At 33.9% G+C, this 20,970-nt stretch overlaps 2 protein-coding genes across 2 annotated transcripts; both read right to left on the bottom strand.

The window, feature by feature from the left end:
- Nucleotides 1-4,025: 4,025 nt before the first annotated feature.
- Nucleotides 4,026-5,471, bottom strand: LOC132162390 (UPF0481 protein At3g47200-like). Its single transcript, XM_088511416.1, has one exon. The coding sequence runs from the start codon at nucleotides 5,469-5,471 to the stop codon at nucleotides 4,026-4,028; it is 1,446 nt and encodes a 481-aa protein (XP_088367542.1).
- An 11,225-nt stretch (nucleotides 5,472-16,696) lies between these two features.
- LOC132192143 (mitochondrial import inner membrane translocase subunit TIM14-2) lies at nucleotides 16,697-20,083 on the bottom strand. Its single transcript, XM_059607387.2, has 3 exons — nucleotides 19,979-20,083; nucleotides 18,452-18,630; nucleotides 16,697-17,259 (listed from the first exon to the last, which is right to left on the bottom strand). The coding sequence occupies exons 1-3, from the start codon at nucleotides 19,979-19,981 to the stop codon at nucleotides 17,103-17,105; spliced, it is 339 nt and encodes a 112-aa protein (XP_059463370.1). The 5' UTR covers nucleotides 19,982-20,083; the 3' UTR covers nucleotides 16,697-17,102.
- Between the last annotated feature and the right edge of the window lie 887 nt (nucleotides 20,084-20,970).

Here is a 20,970-nt window from a genome sequence, read left to right as displayed (position 1 = left end):
AATTGAAAGTATTTGATAATTTCATAGGATCAATTGTTACTTTTTAAAGTTTAGTGTGGAAGTAAAAATATTTGGCTTGAAATAATTCTAGTAGGACACTTAGGATTGCAACATACTACCATGCTTCCAAATTCGACGTCCACGGTGGCTCACTCTATCCAATGTTTGCCTCTGTCGTAACTTGAACTTATGATGTAGTGTCTGTCTCTAGTACCAAATGATATAAATTAAAGTAAAAATTATCTTTAAAAATTGGCTTGCAAGGGAAGAGTATCCCATAAACGTATATACACCCGAGTTAGAATCTAAAATTGGATTTAAATCATGTAAAACACATAAGAAATAGTTTGGGATATGTCACTATTGGGATGTGAGTAACGCTTAACAAATGTATTCGTTTCAAATGGTCCATCGGTGCAATTTGGGTGGGCCCAATATAGAAGAGGGTGTAGTACATGAAAAGTTGCATACTTAAAAGAGGTTGAAAATGTTTTTTTTTTCAAAACTTTTAATTTGGACAATATTCTCCTCAAACTATTAAATTGTTTATATCCCAAGGCCGATGTGAGGCATAAATTCGAAAAAAAAATATATATATATAAAATAAAATAAAATAAAATAATTAATTAATTATTTATTTTTTATAAAAAAACAATTTTTGTTTTATTAATTTGTTTAAAATTTTTAAATTTGGCTACCCCTTGGTGTTTATTTTCTTTTTAATTTTTGGAAGTAACTTCACTAAAGATCCATGAACTTTCACCTGATTTGACAAACCTTCCCTAAACTTCAAAATCTCTTAATTTAGTCCTTAAACTTTCAAATGCAATCAATTTGGACCTCTCTGTCAATTTTAACGGTTAGAAATACAAAAAAAAAAAAAAAAAAAAAAAAAAAAAAAAAAAAAGGGTTTTGAAATTAAGGGTAAAGTTAGTCATGCAAATACTCAGATCTGTTGACTTTTGATGCGATTGGAAATTTGGACCGTCAACATAAAAACAACAGATGGTGTTCACGAGTACAGGATAATTGGCATTTAGTAGCTGCCATGTGAATGGGCTGGCAATGGTATGCTTTTTTCGAAAATTGATATGGAGCTTTTAGTGGCTGCGATCAGATAGGGTAATGCGCACCACGTAAACGCCCTTTACGTCCATCGGATCACATAATATTAAGCCTGACCGTTCAGTCCGGCATGCTTAAATGACGAGAGACCGAGCTCAGCTTGTGTTTCGGCTGTTGAGGATCGCAACCCCAATGATATTTCGTGCGCGAAGACAATTAATCCGAGCCTAACCCAGCAAAATTAATCCAATTTAAGACATATTAATTAACGATATAACAAGGACTCATAAATTATCAAAATGAAAAGGCATTTTGTATTTTACAAGTTTAGGATTTTGATTCTTTGAAAATGTATCAATAATCAATGTACTCTACCATCTACCATCTAGATTGAGTTTTCTGAAAATTGGGTCAGAAAAAAAAAAAAAGCCAAATCTCTAATCCAATCTATAAATTATCATATATAATGTGAATTAGATCACATATTTTTTAATAGCATTAACATGTATTTCTCATGAGCTATTATAAAAGTGTGTACTTTTCATTTTTTAAGAGACTTGAAAATTTATAAACTGAATTGGAAAAATTTTATTGAAGACAATTTAGTAGAAAACTCTATCTTCACCCTCGCAACCTTACTTACGATGAGTGCATTTTCTGTGTAGTCGTGGCACAAAAGCCACCTGGCCTTTACGCCCACCACTCAGATTTTGACACATCAACAATTTAAAAAAAATGCAAAAAAAAAAAATGAATGTTAGCAAAACACAAGATTAATTCTCCCATACAACCATTAGCCACCACTCGCCTGCCGCCGCCAATCGAATCCACCCACCGCCCACACCCAGCCTCTCCCTGCCACAGCCGATTGAATCTCTCTCCCTCTCTCTCTCTCCGCCGACCCATAGGTGGTGGATCTCTCTCCCTCTTTCTTTGCCGGCCTTAATATATTTTTATCCGTTAAAAAGGACACGTGAAATAGGCTAAAAATATATTAAGAAACCATTATTTTGTTTATTTGTTGTTAATAGAGTAGATACTAATTTTATATTTATATATTAATTTAATCTTTAATCTTAATATATTTTTTTATTTATATTTTAACCCCTTTACCTTAATATATTTTTCATTTATGATTTGACCATTTCTAATAAAATTTTATAGCTCCGCCCTTGCCAACGATATTATAAGAACTTCATCTCATGCTTTATATGTGCATTTTAGCTGATAGGCTTATTCCTCGAAACATTATAGATTGAGGTCATGGCTTGGGCTAGGCTCAAACCTAACTAGCTTGGCTCAGGCCAACCCAAATAATTTTTATCCGTTAAAAAGGGTGATAATACTAAGGTATACAACTCGTGAATCTGACACGAAATTATCGGGTTGGGACTGAAAAGTCTAACCCATTTAATTAAATAGGTCGAGTTAAGGTTGACGTATAATCGTATATAGTCTTATTCTCATGATTCGACATGACCCAAATTCGACATGCGGCATTTAAGACTAACAATTATTGACCCGACACACAAACCTAACATGAAATTAGCAGATTATGGTTCAAGCGTCTGACTCATTTAATTAAATAGATCATATTATAATTGAGATATATAATCTTATACTTATGCATCAACACTCGAACATAAATTGCCACCCCTAGATAAAACATTTCTATCACAAATCATATAAATTTGTTTCTTTCTCCTCTTGGATTATAGGAGCACAAGGCAAAATATAAATTTGTTGGGAGCCCCTACTATTCGGTCAAGGTGTAAACTAGCTTCTTTCAGTAGATCAACATGTCATCTTGGAACACGAAAAAGCACTAAGATGAAAACACCATATAGATTCCTATTCTGTATTCTCTTCACAACGGGATCTACACATAAACCCAATCCTGCAAGACTACAAAATACTCTGGTCTCCTTTTTTTGTTCTCCAAGGTAAGATTGGATGAAGAAAACCAATAACTCAGACAAAGACATTAAATTGAAAATAAATTGAAAATACTCTGGACCTCTGGTCTACTTTTTTTGTTCTCCAAGGTCAGATTGGATGAAGAAAACCACTAACTCAGACAAAGACATTAAATTGAAAATAAATTATAGACTTACTGGTGAAGAAAATCACCACCATAGCTGAAGAGGACTCTGTTTGGCATAATGCAAGAGAGGGAGAAGAAAAGCTACAGTGGTTTTGTTGAATTGGGTGGGTTGATCCCATATTTTGTATTTATTTTATTTGGTATTCTATTAGTTGCTGTAAATGAGTGAATTTACACCAAATCCTGATTAATTAAAGTTATACATAACATAATTAGATATAATCTAAGAAGCAGCTCTCCTTAATTACATCGATTATCTGAACAAACCACATGCACATTTTGGAAAGAACAAAAAGTGAGAGAGATTCTAAGAGATCAAAAGAGAATAAAGACTACAATTCCCACTTAGAAAAAGAACGTGTGAGAGAAATCACAAAGAAAAGTAATGTATAAGTAACCTAAAAAGCTATTGAATAAGAATATTATTATAAGCAATCAAAAAACAACAAAAGCATTAATAACTATTATGAAATGTAAAGCATGATTATTATAATAATAATAAATAAATAAATAATAAACTACAAGAGATCACCTTTGCATCCACGAAAAAAGCAACTTCCACAAGAACTCAAAAGAGACATAATAAACTAGAGGGTATAACATAAAGAACTGGACTCTGTGTTGCACCAAGACAATTTTGTTGCAGCCTCAAGTGCTAGTGAGGGTGTGACCCAATTTTCCCTCAAAATAGAACAAGAGCATAAAATATAAAATTTGGCATCAAGCTAGCGGAATGGTATCTCACAACATCTATTTACCATATTTTCTGAAAAATAAATTGTCATTAAGCTAAATCAACAAATCATAATTCATGGGAGTGTATCAATATTTACAACTAATTAATACTATGAGGTGTTTAAGAGGATGGATGTATAGTGTAATTAGTCTGTAATAAAGTAAGCACGAAAAGTGCAATGGCATATAATACTGAGATCCACAGCCATGGCTTACCAAAGTATTCGTTCTTGAAGCTTGTCCACAGCTGACGTGAACGACTATTAGAATAGTTGTTGACTTGATTGCACATCTTGTAAATCTTAAAGCCCTCATTGCCAAGGTTCAAACCCTTTCCCAAATTGTTGATGAAACCAACAGAGTCGTTCTCAATGTAATTTTTTATCACTCCATTCTCACATAGGAACACGACATCTGTAGCATCATTCACAAGGCAGTCCAATATGAAGGCTTGAACTGAAAAATGTTTTGAACTGTGACGGTGGCATTGCTCCAATGCCACGCAGTTTGTGAAAAATAAACACATCAAGTCATTGAGAATGGTGCTCTGCATTTCAACCTCCCCACCCTTCAAAAATTCAACTTCGAGCAAATTATCCTTCTTACGCGGTTTAAATTTTATCCCTGCACAGCGTAGTATTGAAATGCGCAGGATAGTCTCCATCGGTATGCTCCAATACCCCTCGGGAAGATCTTGAAGAATTGGAAGCTGTTCTTCACGATCAATTGAGACAAAAATAAACCGCACCACGTCCAACAGATGCAAGTACTTGACCCGACGAAAACGACACATGTCTTCCTCGTATGGAGTTCCCAATATGGGTGAAAAAACTTTCACAATCAAGAAGGACAATGAATGATCTGAACCACCCCAAGACACTATAGAAATTTGAAATAATTTCTCAAGAACAACATATGGGATCTGGTTCTCCAACAACAGCAAGTCCCCGCACATTACTTGAAACATTTGCCGGTCTATCCTTGGACTGCTAAGAGGGTGGGATTCCAAGAATTCTCCATTTTCTCTTATCACCGAATAAAAATACCTAATCACTTCAATGATAAAGCATCCATCTAAGACCATCATCTTTACAAATTCAATGGAGGTTAGAGGAATTGTTTCTGAATAACATTTCCTCGCTTCCTTTTCCAATGAAAATATGCAGCTAATGTACTGGCTTAGTTCCTTACCGCTAATTTTCAATAAATGTTCAAGACATCCCCACTTGAGGCCCTCCATTTTTTGAAGTTCAGTGTTGTCCCGACAGTACGGTCCAATAGAAATCATCCTGGGCTGGTAAGCTAAGCCTTTCGGATCCTTGAATCTGTGAGGGAGCCTAAAAATGCAAGAATCATTGTCATTGGCTGTGAATAAGGAGTTTCTTTTGTGTAACATCTCTTCCATTTCCGCTTGGCAAGCCAAGTGTTCATTCTCCTCCACATTACTACTGGCTTCAACAGCTTTTCCTTTTCCTTTATCCCGAATGTTGATGATATCGCTAGCATATTCCTCAGGGATGTCCATGATGTGGCTGACACCTCCTTGAACAAATTTGTTTTCTGTCATGGTTCTAGACCGTGTAGGGCTGTAATGTATTAAGAGCATTAGTAAGCTTCTCAAAGTTTAGACAAAACTTAGTTAAAAAATTTATAACTAATCAAACTTTCTAAATATTTCTCTACTTCATTCAAACAAAACATAATTCTTTATAGGTTTGGTATTATTTCGGTTGGTGAGGAATTAAAGACTCTCTTTGCCACATTAATTCTGCACAACACATGACATTCAAAATCACTAGATCAAATTCATGACCCACTTAAACATCTAATAGCATTCACATTGAACTCTTCACAAGTTAACTCTAAAACGCTACTTTTGATGTTTTAGCAAGCTACTTTTCAGAACTCATAAATGTTAAATTCTCTAAATATTTCTCTACTTTAACTAAATATTATTTTTTATTGGTGAAACTATCTATACAATTAATGTTGTAGTCGTGCATTCCAGCAAAATAATTTTTTTTTTTAACATGTCGACACAAGAGGAGGGAAAGGGGGGATTAAAACTAAATATCATTTATGTTGATTAATGTATGACTTTTAAAAGTTACACATTAATCAAAGAGGGGGGAGGGGGAGGATTCGAACTAAATATCATTTATGTTGATTAATGTGTGACTTTTAAAATCACACATTAATCAAAATTCAAAAATAATTAATCACAAGGTTAATAATAATTTTAAAAGTTACTTAATTTTTTAAATGACACAAGAGTAATTTCTAACTCTATTCAAATCCCACTCTCAGAATACGAAAATTTTCTACTCAAAAAAGGAAATATATGATCAAAAAAAAGCAGAGTACCAACTCTTTGCTATACTTTCATTCATTCATTATTTTTTTTTCTTTCAAATCTCACTTTACAAATTCCAGATTAAAGCAAAACTAATTATATCATAAATTTGGATGTTTTTGTTGTTTCTTTGGGGATATTATCCAAATAGGAAAATGGAATCTCAAATATTCTAAAATACGAGGAAATGAAATCTTAATCCGTAAAATTAATGGTACGTCCCAAAAGTGAAAGTCAAACAAAATAAAATTGGATAACTTTAATTACCCATTTTACAAACATCCTTCCAGAGTATAAAAGTGAAGGCCAAACAAAATAAAATTTGATACCTTTAGTTATCCCTTATACAAACATCCTTTCCGAGTTTTAAAAATTCACTTTTTTGATTTATTTTTTTCAATTACCTCCTCCCTTTAAAATTTGCCTTTATTTTTTATTAAAAAACACTCCTAATAAAAACTAACCCGCCTTGTGGGACATATGATTATTGTTATAATTAAAAACAAAAAACAAAAAAACAAAAAAAGAAAGAAAGAAGACCCGCCGTTTGTGACCCACGGCGTGGGCCACAAAGTGACCCACCGGGGATCAGTTATTGGTGGGATCACTTTAAATAACAAAATCCTGTCTGCCGTTTTACTATATAAAACTCGTTAGCTTTGATTTACAACTAAAATAGGACTTAAAAGGCTAAACTACGCCGTGGGTTGACCTACCAGGAGTCAAAAACGGCCACGGTGGATCACTTTTTTAAGATTATTTTTAAAAAATTGCTACGATTGGCTATATAAACATTGTTAAATGAATTTTTTGAAAGAAAAAAAAAAAACAAAAACAAAAACAAAATAGAGTTTCAAAACACAATAAACACTCATGCAACCAAAATGAGTAAAAGAAAAGAGAGGTTCTCACCTTCGGCGAGAGAACCTCCGCGTCAGGGCTTAAAGAATCTCTTCCCTCCGTTCACTCTCTAGGCGTGAGAACAAAGGCGGCGGCGGCAGGAGCGTTTGGTAAAAGTTGGTAGAAGTTGGTAAAAGTTGTCCTTTTCTAGGGTTTTAAGCTTTTTACTTTTTTCTTTTCTTTTTTATTTTTATTTTTTTTCTGAGCTAAGCTAAAGTTGAGAATCAACAGCAAAAGTTGCAAAACCCTCTCTCTCTCTCTCTCTCTCTCTGGCACACTTGATATCCATTTTCAGCAAAGCCAAAAACCTCGCACACTTGATATCCATTTTCGGCAAGAAAAAAGAAAAGAAAAGAGAAATAAGCTATTCAGCAAATGATAAATGCACACACCATAGATCTAATGGTACAAAAATTAAAAAGATAAAATATATAAAATTAATGATAAATTTATCCAAAATCATATACAAAAGAAATCAACTAAACTTACAAATAAAATTAAAACAAATACAGGGAAACGAAGTTGATCTGAGATGAGAGATGCATAGGATGGTAGGAGAGATATTTGGGCTTTGGGCTTTGGGCTTTGGGCTTTGGGCTTTCGGAGCCGAGGAAGAACGTCCCAGCCCAACCTTCGCTACGAGCTCTATCTCCATGGTCCGAAAGTAGCAAGACATTACCTTAATTACCGTGGGTTATGTCTGGAGAATAATGGGTAATTATAATCTGTTTGGAGTAAGCTTTGTGCAGGAGAAAATGAGAGAAAGCAGAAGGTTTAGGCAAGCTTGAGGGAAGTGTGTGTAGTAGGGAAGACGTAGAAGTATGTCTGGAGAATGGGTAATTAAGGTGTGTTTGGTGTGTAAGCTTTCTTGAAGTGAAGAGAAGATGAGACAAAGTAGAAGAAGGTTTAGGAAAGCTTGATGGAACTGCGTCGAAGGGAAGAAGTATGATAAATTTTGTAAAAAATATCCCCTCTACATGCGTCTGTTTGTGAGCTCGGCTCCAAGTTCACTTGAAGCAGCCATCGTGAGCGTATATTTAAATTAAGTTTTTACTTGATTCAATCATAGTCGTTGTAAAATATAATTTATGGTGATTGCGAAATACCGTATCAACTCCTGGCGTTGCAGCTGTAACCCACCACCCAGAATCAACGGGTAGGATTGAAGATATAATAATCGCACGGCTGAAGTTTATCCCTAGTCCCTAGAATAACAGTTTTATTTCTTTGGTTTTCAACGCATCGGTTCACGTGCCATTCCAATCTATATTTAAATACAATAAATAATATCTATATTTAATAAAAATAAATTTTGAAGCCCAAAATTTCAACCAACCGTCTCATATAATTATACATAATCACGTATAAAATAACAAATTCTACTTTATTTATATAATTAGATACATAATAATGATTATATGAAAAATCATAAGCTTATAGGCTATAAAATATGAATTTAGCTATAAATTATATATTAAGCAATAATAATAATAATTAACTAATTGACTTAACACAAAAAAAAAAAAAAACAAAAAAAAAAACAAAATTTAACTTATTGAACCCAAAAAAAAAAAAAAAAAAATTAATATTATTATTAATTGACTATAAATTATACTTAAGTTATAATAATAATACTACTTAAGCTATAAATTATGGCTTAATCTATAAATATTAATCAAAATTATGTGCTTTGCTTGAAGTGCAAACTATTAATTAAGCTGTAATCGCATTTAAGTTATGACTATGGATGATTATATATTTATGATTAATTATGAATATGATACAACAATTCATAATCTAGATACCTAATCATAACCTACACACTTAAATAAGATAAACCCTGTTTTTTTTTTAATAGACGAAACTTTATTCTTTCATTAAAATCAAGAGGAAACTTCTTGGTACAATACTTTGGATTATCATGTGATCTTGGATCTTAAATTATGTCACGTGATTATTATGACATGAATAATGTTATGAAAGGATTGGTTGGCCATGGGAACAAGGAGAGAGAGGGGAACCGATTGGGTACTTTTAAGAGGCAAAATTGTCTAAACATGTAAAATTGCAATTTTTTTTCTCAATTTTACACAAACCGAAAATGAAATGGAGATAATCATACTCCTATAAATAAAAGGTTATTGGAGTGAATAAATAACTTTTACTGCAGCTTCTACATTGAAAAATCATCAGGCCACCAGATTACACAATTATCATCGTAATGAAACTTAATCAAATAGTTCTTAGAATTTTCTTCACATGAAAATTAGACACATTATGAAGCAGATGTCACTAGATCGAATTCATTTCTCTCTCATTATGTGGACATGTCAAAAAAAAAAAGTTGGACACCCTAATCAATTCCCAAACGTCCATTAATACAACAAACGAGGAAAGTCTCACATTGTTGGTATCAATACGATACTAGACAATGATTCCTCCTATAAAAAGGTCTGAATCTTTCCTATAAAAGGTCTAACTATTCACAAAGACAACTACACATATTCTTCTTTTCACACTCCCTCATTGAAAGTTAGATATTTATTAAAGCGGAAATCACTAGTTCGAATTTATTTCTCTCTCATTACGTGGATATGTCAAAAATAAAATAAAAAAGTTGGACACCCTAATCAATTCCCAAACGTCCATTAATACAACAAACGAGGAAAGTCTCACATTGTTGGTATCAATATAATACTAGACAATGATTCCTCCTATAGAAGGTTTGAATCTTCCTTATAAAATATCTCACTACTCTCTAATAAGAATTTTCTTCATATTTTCTTCAAATCCTCGATAGACTCTAGGTATTTTAGAAAAATTCTCAAATTTTTAATAGACTCAAGATCTAAGAATTATTTATATTTTTTACTGTACTATTTTCTTTGCCTCCCAGCAAGTCAGGCTACATCAATATATTATATTCATGAAAACTTGGTTTCAAAAGAGTTTTACCAATTAAAATCTAGAAACTATTATTTGGGTGTTGGATTTTTTTTGTATTAGGTTTGAATAATTTAGAAAATAAAAAATAAAATTATTAACAATTTATGGTCGAGTGAGAATTAGTTTTTTTTGGTAGTTTTTCTTTACAAAATTTTAATCGAGTTTGCAGAAATCTGGGTAAAAAATGATTGGGAATGATTTGTATATATTTTCTCATGCAAATAAAAATAAAATAAAAATCTGCACCTTTCCAACTCATGCATGTCTAAGCCCCACTTTTCAAGTTTGAGACACATGAGACATGGTCCTATGTAGTCACAGACATATTATTGATTGAAAACGGATACAAAAATCAAGCTCCGACAGTATAGGGAACTCGTCCAACTCTTCCAACTTTATAATCTAGAAGGATGTAAGAGGTAGCTCAATTGTCTGGGATCAGGCTTAATAAAGTGAAAATTACTAGTTCGAACCTCTTTCCCTTTTATGCATACATCTAAAAAAAAAAAAAAAAAAATACTCCTTCCGTCGAGATTATTATTGATTGAAAAAGGAGCTGCGATCTTCAAAAACCACTTTACGCTGAGCTCGGTCTCTCCTTCTCAAACGAAACAGTCAAGATGAAATTTTATTACATCCAACCGTCCCAAAACGCCCTTAATACATCCAGATTTACCGTGAGAGTAGTCAATACCACTTCCATCTCGATTTTCGAAAAAGACTGACCATTGCCAGCTAATATCACGAGCAGAACCAGAACTTTGGTTTAAAAGGATCAATATAAAAAAAAAAAAAAAAAAAATTAAGGTAAACAAAAATAATTACTAAATATAATTACAAAATAAATAAGCAATTTAACCAAATATTTAAAAGCAAAAAAATAAATATATATTTTTTAATAATTTAATGAAAAAATCAATATATATATATATATATATATATATATATATATATATATATATATATATATGTAAAGTTCACCTACTCCCTCAAACTACCATCACATTGACAATGTCTCACTTCCGTCAAATAAAACCGTTAATACTAACTGCAGAGGCATCATGTGCATGTCATGTGCACACATTTGACTTTAAAAATACTATCATACTCTTATTTGACTTAAAATGACCACTATACCCTTTAATGTGTCTTTTCATTTTTCACTTATGGGTATTTAAAAAGTTTTCCAGATATATGTAAGTAGATAACGGTATGCTCAGATAATTTCGTGGACATGTAGCTCTTTTATCCAATTAAAGAGTTTGGGTTGGACTTCTGCAGAGTTATTTCCATGGACTTAACCAATTGCTTGTCAAGCCTTAAACGTCTGTTGAGAAATAGTTCAATCTCAATCGTCTCAATAGTCGGTGCATGTATAAAAATTGTCCTTCATATCAAATTATAGAAAAAGAGAGAGAGAAAAGAAGAAGATGAAGAAAACGGGGAGAAAATGCTCATAGGTTCTCATTAAAAAATAAACTGATATGCCAAACTCACTTTCCCTATAGAAATTGTGCTCTTGCAAGTATAGAAATTGTATGACGTCGTTTTGAGTAGCGAAAATCATGCTCCTGCAAGTACATAAATTGTTCTGAGAAGAATGAGAGAAGAAGAAGACTAAAAGAGAATATTAAGGAAGAAGAAGAAGACCGGGTGTTTTGGGTTTCATTGGCCAATGGGTATGAAGTCGTTTTAAGTGTTGAAATGTTTAAAGTAATTGTTAAGGTTATTTTAGACGTTTAGATTCCAATGAAAAGACCAATAAGCCCCTGCCGTTAGTATTAACGGTTTTATTTGACGGAGGGGAAACATTGTCATTCTAGTAGTAGTTTGGGAGAAACATTGTCGCAATTGAAAGTTTGGAGGAAACATTGTCAATGTGGTGGTAGTTTGAGGAGGGTAGGTAGACTTTACCATATATATAGGCCAGCCTTAAAAAAAAAAATAATAAATTAAATTAAATTTAAACCGTTGAATTACCACGCGATTTGACAAGCTTTCCCAAACTTCAAAACCTTTCAATCTGAACTCCTGAACTTTCAATTGCAATCAATTTGAACCCCTTCGTAAAAATTTTAAATGTTAAAAGTGAGACAATGACTTTTATACTCTTGACTTTTTTTTTTTTTTTTTTATAAAATTTCAAATTTACCATTAATTCCATTTTTTGTTTAAAAAAAAAAAGAGGTTCTCTGGCCTTGTGACCCATGGGCTAGGCCAGACCCGCCGTGATCCAGTTGGGTTTTGGCCAGAGACCCCCAAGAATTATTATTATTAATTTTTAAAAAATTTTGCCTCTCCAAACTAAACCTTCTAGTTCTACCCCTGTTTCTCAGTGGCCTTTCTCTTATTTTCCAGGCCGAGCTCCTACTTAAAAAGCGGTAGATATTATTTACGTCAACATCTTTCATTAAGTTTTGGAGTGATAAATGATAATAAGTTACCTTAAGTTGGATGACAATATTTTACGGTTATTCTATTTTTATTTATCTTCTACTCTCTTTAAAACCGTAGAACCTAAACAAAAAGGATGAAAAAAACTATTATCAAATGATTGTTGTTTATTAGGAAGTTTAGAATTCATCCAATTACCGTATTGGTCCAACCCTACACAAACACCATTGCTGTTCTTTTACCTAAAAAAATGATTATTTTTGATTACCCATATGTGTACTAAAAAATAGTACATTGAACAATAAGAGCATAGCAAATTCGACTTTTCAAATATGTTTTCATTTGAAGTGATTTGGGGAAAATTTCTAAAAAATTGGCAATAATTGCATGTTGACCCAACAAAAGGACAAAGAAATAAAAAGTGACTCCAACAACTTTGACAGTATATGACCCTTGTCCCAAAAAATAAACAAAATTGCAAATAATTCCTCACCAAAAATGAAAGTGAAAAATATTCATCCAAAACAAGACAAAGTGGTTGTTGAGGCTACTGACATTCGAACTCAGGTCTCGATGGCCACAACGTGGAATTCTTACCACTAAACTACAGACACGTGATAACAATGTTACAAATTAGTTTTTATATAACTAAAACATATTCGAGGGGATTAGCTTCGTAGAATCCATCCAGAAGCCTCTCTGTAACTATTAAAATATAATATATATCCAAAATGGTAATTGCCATAAAAGTTGCATGATTATGATGGTAGGCCCGAGAAAATCCACCGCATGCTGGCCCACCGACCCAACTTTTACCGACTTTCAAAACGACGTCGTTTTGATATTCATTTTTAATATTAGTAATTATTCATTATATTTTACTTACAAAGCTCGTCCAACTCAGTCGGTTGATGGTCGTGGGTTCAAGCCCCATGTTGGGCGCCTAATGTTTCTATTTTTACTTATCAAAATAAAATATTTTCCTAATCAAAAGGGTGCCGTTTTGACTTGAATATGTGCCGTGTTTAGAAGCTCTCTCCCATTTCCCCTAACCCTAGCCGTCACTCTCATCTTCCTCTCTCTGTCACTTTCCTCTCATCTTTGCCTCTCTCTATCACTCTCCTCTCATTTGATATCTTCGCCTTTCTCTTACTCTCACTGTAACAGGTATGGTGAGTTGGATTATAAGTTGAGTTGGACAGTTGTTAGGCAGTTGGGTTTAACAGCTGGAATCAATTGGTCTTAATAGCTTGAGCTTGACAAATTGTATATAAACCAAAAGTCAATAAAAGTCCATTATTGAATATCTTGTATCTTGTGGAACCTGTAGTTTGTAGATCTTGAAAGTTAGTAGTTCTTGATAGTTTAGCGTTAGTCTTGTAAGAGGAATCTAATCAACTCGAATTGATCCTTATCTATAATTCGTTCCGTTCAATTCTATTTTTAATCCATTGTTTTACAAATCATTCAATCAACCATCCTTAATCCACACAGAAATTCTCAAATCAATAACAAGTCACACTCACTCATGACTCAACCTTTGTTTTTTTTTTTTTTTAAATCTAATTTTGATTTTATTTTCTTGCAGTTTGGTTGCCGAGAAAGTGGAGGAAAAGATGTATTTTCTTACTAAGCATGTTTTAGACTCGAGTTTCTGTGCCTTTTTTGGTTCAAGTTGTGTTCTCTGATTGAGTATTTTTGATCTGATTTCAAATTCTTTTTCTTTTTGCTATTTGGTTGCCGAGAAAGTGGAGGAAAAAAAATTTTCCTGCTGTTTGGGCTTGATTTTCCAGTCTATTTTCTTACTAATTGTGGCCCAGCCCAAACCAACATTACCGATCATCATCGTAACCGACACGGCGGTGACCGTCGGTGGTGGTACAAATCATGGTCGGAAAAAGTCGGTGAATTTACCGACTTTGGAGCGGAAGCAAAAATTTTCTACCGTAACCTACCGACTCACACCCCTAAAATTTATGAGAATGAGACAAACGAGAAGCCTCCACCAACCCACTTTGTATTATTATATATTGAGCCTAACTTCTATGCGGACGTTGCATAAACAAGGGAGTTTATGCCCTCCAATGGAAGAAAGCCACGTTGGCCTAAAGCAAAAAATTGCAAAAAAATTATCTACAACGTAAACACTAGATCGAAGGAGAGAGAAAATCCCACTGTTGGGTCTACGGTGAGAGAGAGAAGGAGAGAGGCCAGAGCAGACCCATGGCTGGGTCACGGCCTGAGACCCGCCGTGGGTCACCAGACCCACGCGGGTCACTAGGTCACAATCGACCCACTGCTAGGTCACGTCGATTAGCTGACCAACGCGAGTCACAGCCTAACCCACGCTGGGTTTGGACGAAACCCATACTAGATCCAACTTACTTCTTTCCTGTGCAGAAACAAAACCTTGTCATGCTCTTATTGAAGGGCACAAATGTCTTGATTTGTGCCAAGACCTTATAAAAGTTATTCTCTTCTATAAATACATTCACGGAATTGGAACACTTTCCTTCAACATGATCACAACCACTAACTCAAATATATAACAAGCTATTTGTTTTTGCACTTGGAACATATATAAATACCGCAATGTTACATTTTTGAAACCAACCATTAAATTTATATGACTCATACCTTCACTTATGAGGTATGCTACAGTGCAATATAATGCTCACATTTGGCCCATATTTAGTGAGAGAGAGAGAGAGAGGATTGAAATTCAAATTTCAAGTTTCAATCATTCCTTTCATGTGATTGTTCATCTGTCACGTCACTAAAAATGTGCCAAATATGGCCATTATATTGTACAAAAGCATTTCTCTTTGATAATTGTAGAAAGAGAATAATTTTTATAAGGTTTTAGCTTGTGCCAAGACATTTGTGTCATCCGATAAGAGTATGACAAATCATTGTGGAACACCAAAAAAAAAAAAAAAAACAAAAAAAAGTGCATAAACACCTAATTTATTCTCACCAAGACATCACATGCATTAAAACAAAAAATCTTTTAAAATAAGCTTTTCCTATTCTTCCTACTTAGACCCCCCGCTAGCCACCATACCCGCCACCGGCCAACCAAGACCACGCCGGAGACAAGATGACGCTGGCCGGCCCAGAATGCATTAACATAGAAAACAAACTAAAAACTATGCTGCCGGTGTGTATATGATGACTTGAAAAATAATCAATATTTTGGACAAAACTATGTTTCTACTTTTGCAAAGGTTGCATCTTTGATTCCTAGAGGAGACCTGTTTAATTCCACATGACAGCACCATTGCCATCTCTTATGAACCCACCATGGCATCTCTTATGAATTTATAGATTTTTTTAAAAAAAAAAAGAAAAAAGAAAAAAGAAAAAAAAAGTAATGCAATAAGAATGTGAGAAATTTTTACGGTGACATAATTTCTTTCGGTTTAAGAATGTGAGAGAAAAAAACAAAGGTGCTGGGCGCTTATGCCGATGACAGAAATTTTTTCTCTGCTGCCGGTGTGTTTAAGAGAGAGAGGGAGAACCGGAGACGAGAAATTTTTTCTCTGCTGTCGGGGTGAGAGAGAGAGAGAGGGACAGATAGGGAGCACCGGAGACAGAGAGCTTCTTCTTTGCTGCCGATGAGAGAGAGAGAGAGAGAGAGAGAGAGAGAGAGAGAGATTTACTGGCGTTATCAAGACCAGCCGGCGTCGTCTCCGGCGTGATCTAGGCTGGTGCATATCGTTTGTGCTAGTTGGCGGTGGGTCTAAGTAGGAAGAATAGGAAAAGTTTATTCTAAAAGATTTTTTGTTTTAATGCAGGTCTCGGTAAGAATAAATTAAGTGTTCATGCTTTTTTTTTTTTTTAATGGTATTCCACGTTGTTTTGTCATGCTCTTATTGAGTGGCACAAATGTCTTAATTTATGCAAAGACCTTATAAAAGTTATTATCTTCTATAAATACATCCACAGAATTGGAACACTTTTCTTCAACATGATCACAACCACCAACTCGAATATATAACAAGCTATATGTTTTTGCACTTGGAACATATATAAATACCGTAATGTTACATTTTCAAAACCAACCATTAAATTTATATGACTCGTACCTTCATTTTGGTGGATTCTACAAATCTAATAATTAATTTTAATAATAATATATATATATATATATATATATATATATATATATATATATATAAAGAAGGATGGGATAAGGACCGAATAGATACTCTAGCAATCATTGGTGAAGGTCAGTTTCAACATCCGGTGTACAAAACTTCTGTGACCATAACAAAAGATGAGCCTATGACCCAAATATTAGGGGAGGATTGCATAATTATTGCCATCAACATAATCCTCCTACTCGCTTGGACATCCACACCTCATAGTCACCAAAATGAATTAATTTTTTTTTTCTTCCAAATATTGTGAAACTAGAGGGTTATAAAGAATCAAGTAAACAATGACCAATTAATGCTCTAAATATCTTGATCACCTACTGTTGCACCAAGACTAATGGGAAAAAGGGGGGTGACACTGTCTAATTGGAGCATGTATGGCTCTAAAAACTCACTAAAACTTTTGCAGAATTGCCGTGCTTATATATGGGAACAGTTTGCGCCATTAAAATGCAGAGCTCCCACCCTTGGTTTTTCCAAGCATCACATCCTTTGCTTCATTAATTTTAGATGCAAGGTAATGACTACCACCAGCATCTGGGTGATTGGCTACCATCACCCTCCTATGTGCTTCCTTAACCTTCTCTGCTGCAACACTTTCTCTGTGAAACAATCAGGTAGAGAGGATCAATTATAACAACTATGAAGAGCTGATAATGCATTTATATTATCAATTCTATTAAATGACCTATATGAGAAAGTACAATTGGGGAAAGGAAAGAACCACAAGTTTGCATCACTGACATGTTATGGTCTAGAATTATGTGAAAACCAGTAGTAGTGACTTTGCAATATGAAAACAAGGCACCTTCAGAACAAACTAACCATCATATATAAATTGAAATACGGTCTATGGCACAATCACCATCAGCTTATCAAGCAGCATATAGATATTCAAACCTGAATCCACTATAGCCTTCCGAGGAATGAACTTCACAAATGACCAGAGCGACAGTAGGCAAGGTCAAATTGATGTTACGTTATGAAGGGGAAAAAAACTCAGGGTCAGGATAATGCTTTCTTTCTTTCTTTTTTCTATGATAATAGTTAAATTGCAAAAGCAAATGATCTAACCTCATTATATCCAAATGATCTAACCTCATAACATCCACTTCGGGGGAAGGTCGTGGAAAGATACTCAAGTTGTCTTTACCAGTCAATTTTTCCATTTTTATTAATACTTTTCTAAGTGTGCGTTCTGTCTTTAAAAATAACTCTGATGGGCCATGAATGGTTAGAGAAATGAGGCAATGGTATTGTTCAATGTCGTCTGTCTGGGTTCAGGGAGTAGATGAGACAGTAAGACAGGATATTATGTCCAGTGCCTATTTCTCTTCTCCCACTTTGATTCGTGGGAGTAATCAAGGCACAGACAAGCTCAACAGTAGTTCAAGAGTCAAAGACAGCCAAGCAATTTCAATCCAAACATCACTTGAGCTTGATCTGAGCCTGAAAACCATTGGACATGACTAAAGCCCAGCTTAGATGGCCAAATGCTAACTCAGCTTGGCTTGTATGCAGATCTACTTGAGACTGCAGGGAACAATCAACGCCACTTATCCCTAACTATGCACATTCCTATCTACCATCCTAAATACACACACCTGGCAGATTGATGCGCTTCAAGGAGTTTCTCACTCATATAAATGCAAAATATAAAAAGAGAAGTCTACTTCATCTGTGCTTAAGCACATCAACAAAAACAATTTTTCAGTAAATACTCTCTCAATAAAAGATGCCAAGCCACTAATCAAGACACAAATCATATATTGGAGAAAAATAGGTGACACGTACCGGATTCCAAGTATTAGAGCTGCCTCCCTCCTAGTCATAGTAGGTTGAAAACCACCATCATAAAATTTGCGCATTCTAGGTCTTGGTGGTCTTGCCTTGAATGCCTGCCAAGCTTGAACACTATATTTACCAGCATAAGCGGCAGCTGCAACAGCAAGGCCTGCTAGCAATGGTGCAACCTAATGCAAATTTTATATATAAGTTTCATAGTTCAGATTGTACTCTGTTGCAATGTCCAACATAATACTTATAGTCATGAAGAACAAAATCTTTAGTGCTAACTCCAGATCATAAAGGGTGAGCAAAATGACTAATTCATACTACTAACATCGAATATGAAACTCTACATAGAAAAAGCATAATAAATCCATCACATTGGTCTAAGTGGGAAAGTTCTTTTTCCAGTATTTCCAAATATTACACACAGCAGCCACAACAAAGGTGGGAGGATTACCGGCTTTTGGGAAGGCAGAGCACTTGGAATTTCTTATTTTAACAACTCTTAAGGCTCCTTGGGTTATTTATCGTAGGCCTTTATACAGGAAATATAATGGGTCAAACATAAGGGTGTGGACCATTGAAGGAAGATGACAAAGCAACATTGGAGAATTTTAATTAGGAATTTGTTCATGGGATAGATGGATTATTGTCAAAATGGAGAAGTGTCATAGCTCATCCTCTCCTTTTGGTGGCTTTGGTAGACCATATCCCTCCATGTAGCATTGTTCGAAGTATTTAAAGCATCAATGAAAAATTCCAACATGCACATATATTAAAACTTTATAAGCATCAATGAAAATTCCAATTTGCTTTGGTATCAATTCTCAAACTGTATGACTCCTTAAAAGAATGCACCCCTTGATGTCAATACGCACATGTATTATAAACTTAGCATTCCATAAATGGAAGCCCTTAGAAGAAAAGATTGAAAAACCCTACAGAGTTCCGAAGAAAAATGCCTGAACAAATACATTTCTACTCATTAGTTTTCTTACAAATTTGATAATCACACCTAATAACAGGTAAATTTCTTAATCAAATAAAACAAGAAAAGAAAAAAATAATTGAATAAATCAAAACGAAAAAATTGGACTAAATCAGAAACACAAGGGAAACAAATGGCACTTCCCATCCATTGGATTGCTGGTAAAACTGAGCAAGACCAAGGAATAGATTACAGAATAAAATAAAGTGATCACAATATGAGTGGCAATTTAGAGGACCCTTTTGTTAGGTCGTGTCCAAACAAAAGAAAGAACCCAAAACCAATTACTCAAATTCTTTCGCCTTTTTCCTAAAGTTTCTCGGAATCCAAACGGAGGGTTTAGCTAAACCCAGATTTGTAAGTAAAAATAAACAAAAACCCTGACCTAAAAATCATCCAAAACAAAACAGAACCCCAGGAAATCTCTGTAGAACATTTGCCCTAAGAAATCAGGGGGGTTTTTCCAAAATAAAATGAAATATGAAATATATATAAATCAGATATTGAAGACATGAAAGAGTACGTGTTTACAGAGGACTCACCATTTTTGTGTGATGCTCTTCAAGCTTAACAAGCGGAAATGGGCATTCGTGGTCTGTGTGGGTTTTGACACTGTAGGGTTTTGCGCTTTCTCTGAGAAATTAAAATAAAATATAGTTCACCAAGGCCAATTGGGCAGTTATTTCTTTATTATATTTCAATTTAACATTATATTTATATTATCGTCTTGTGACTACTTTAAGATATTAGTTAATATAATCTTCATTCATTAAACATATAATTCTTCAGTTTTTTTGTTGTACTTTCAAGTAAAATACATAGTATTTATTTTCTCATATAGTTATTATTCAAAATAATTTAATTTAATCATCAAAATTATAAAAACTTTTATAAAACAAAAAAGATTATAATGTAAATATATTTTTTGAGAAAAAAATTGATTTAAAAATATTAGATTTTTGTAATTAAGTTATGGAAATGATAACAAAACTTAGTGCAAAATAACCCTAAGCGGTTTACTCATGTGAGTCAAGTGGTAAGGACATTGATCTTGAATTTGATGGCATTTTCATCAGGTTTAAGGTTCGAATCTCCTTGAGTTAGGAGTGAACTATATATATATGAAATGACGTCATTTTTTTTTATTTTTTATTTTCTTTAAAAAAAAAGGGTTGGTGGTTATTGGAGTTATTAAATAACCGGTTAACCATTTAGGCGATTAGCAAATTTTACTAATTGCTTAAGCAGTTATGATTGGCGGTTTTAGCTAATAATCGCTAACCATAACTGTTTTTTCACTCCTACATTGGGTGCAAACAATTTTTGAGGTCAACTGGCCTGCGAAGTCCAAATATTATCTGATTTGTATGGAAGGGGTGCTTTGCACCGGTCTGAAGTTTACCCGATAAGAATGGATACACGAAGTGATTCTATCTTAACCATTTTAGTTCCAAAAGTATCACAATTGACATATGTATACATCTTATTGACGTAGTTGATTCCTCCGTTCCTGAACTCGATAATGGCTGAAGTT

This window comes from Corylus avellana, chromosome 10, assembly GCF_965113065.1.
Source record: "Corylus avellana chromosome 10, dhCorAvel1.hap1.2, whole genome shotgun sequence".
NCBI lineage: Eukaryota > Viridiplantae > Streptophyta > Magnoliopsida > Fagales > Betulaceae > Corylus > Corylus avellana.
This window is presented reverse-complemented; position numbering and strand designations above follow the sequence as displayed.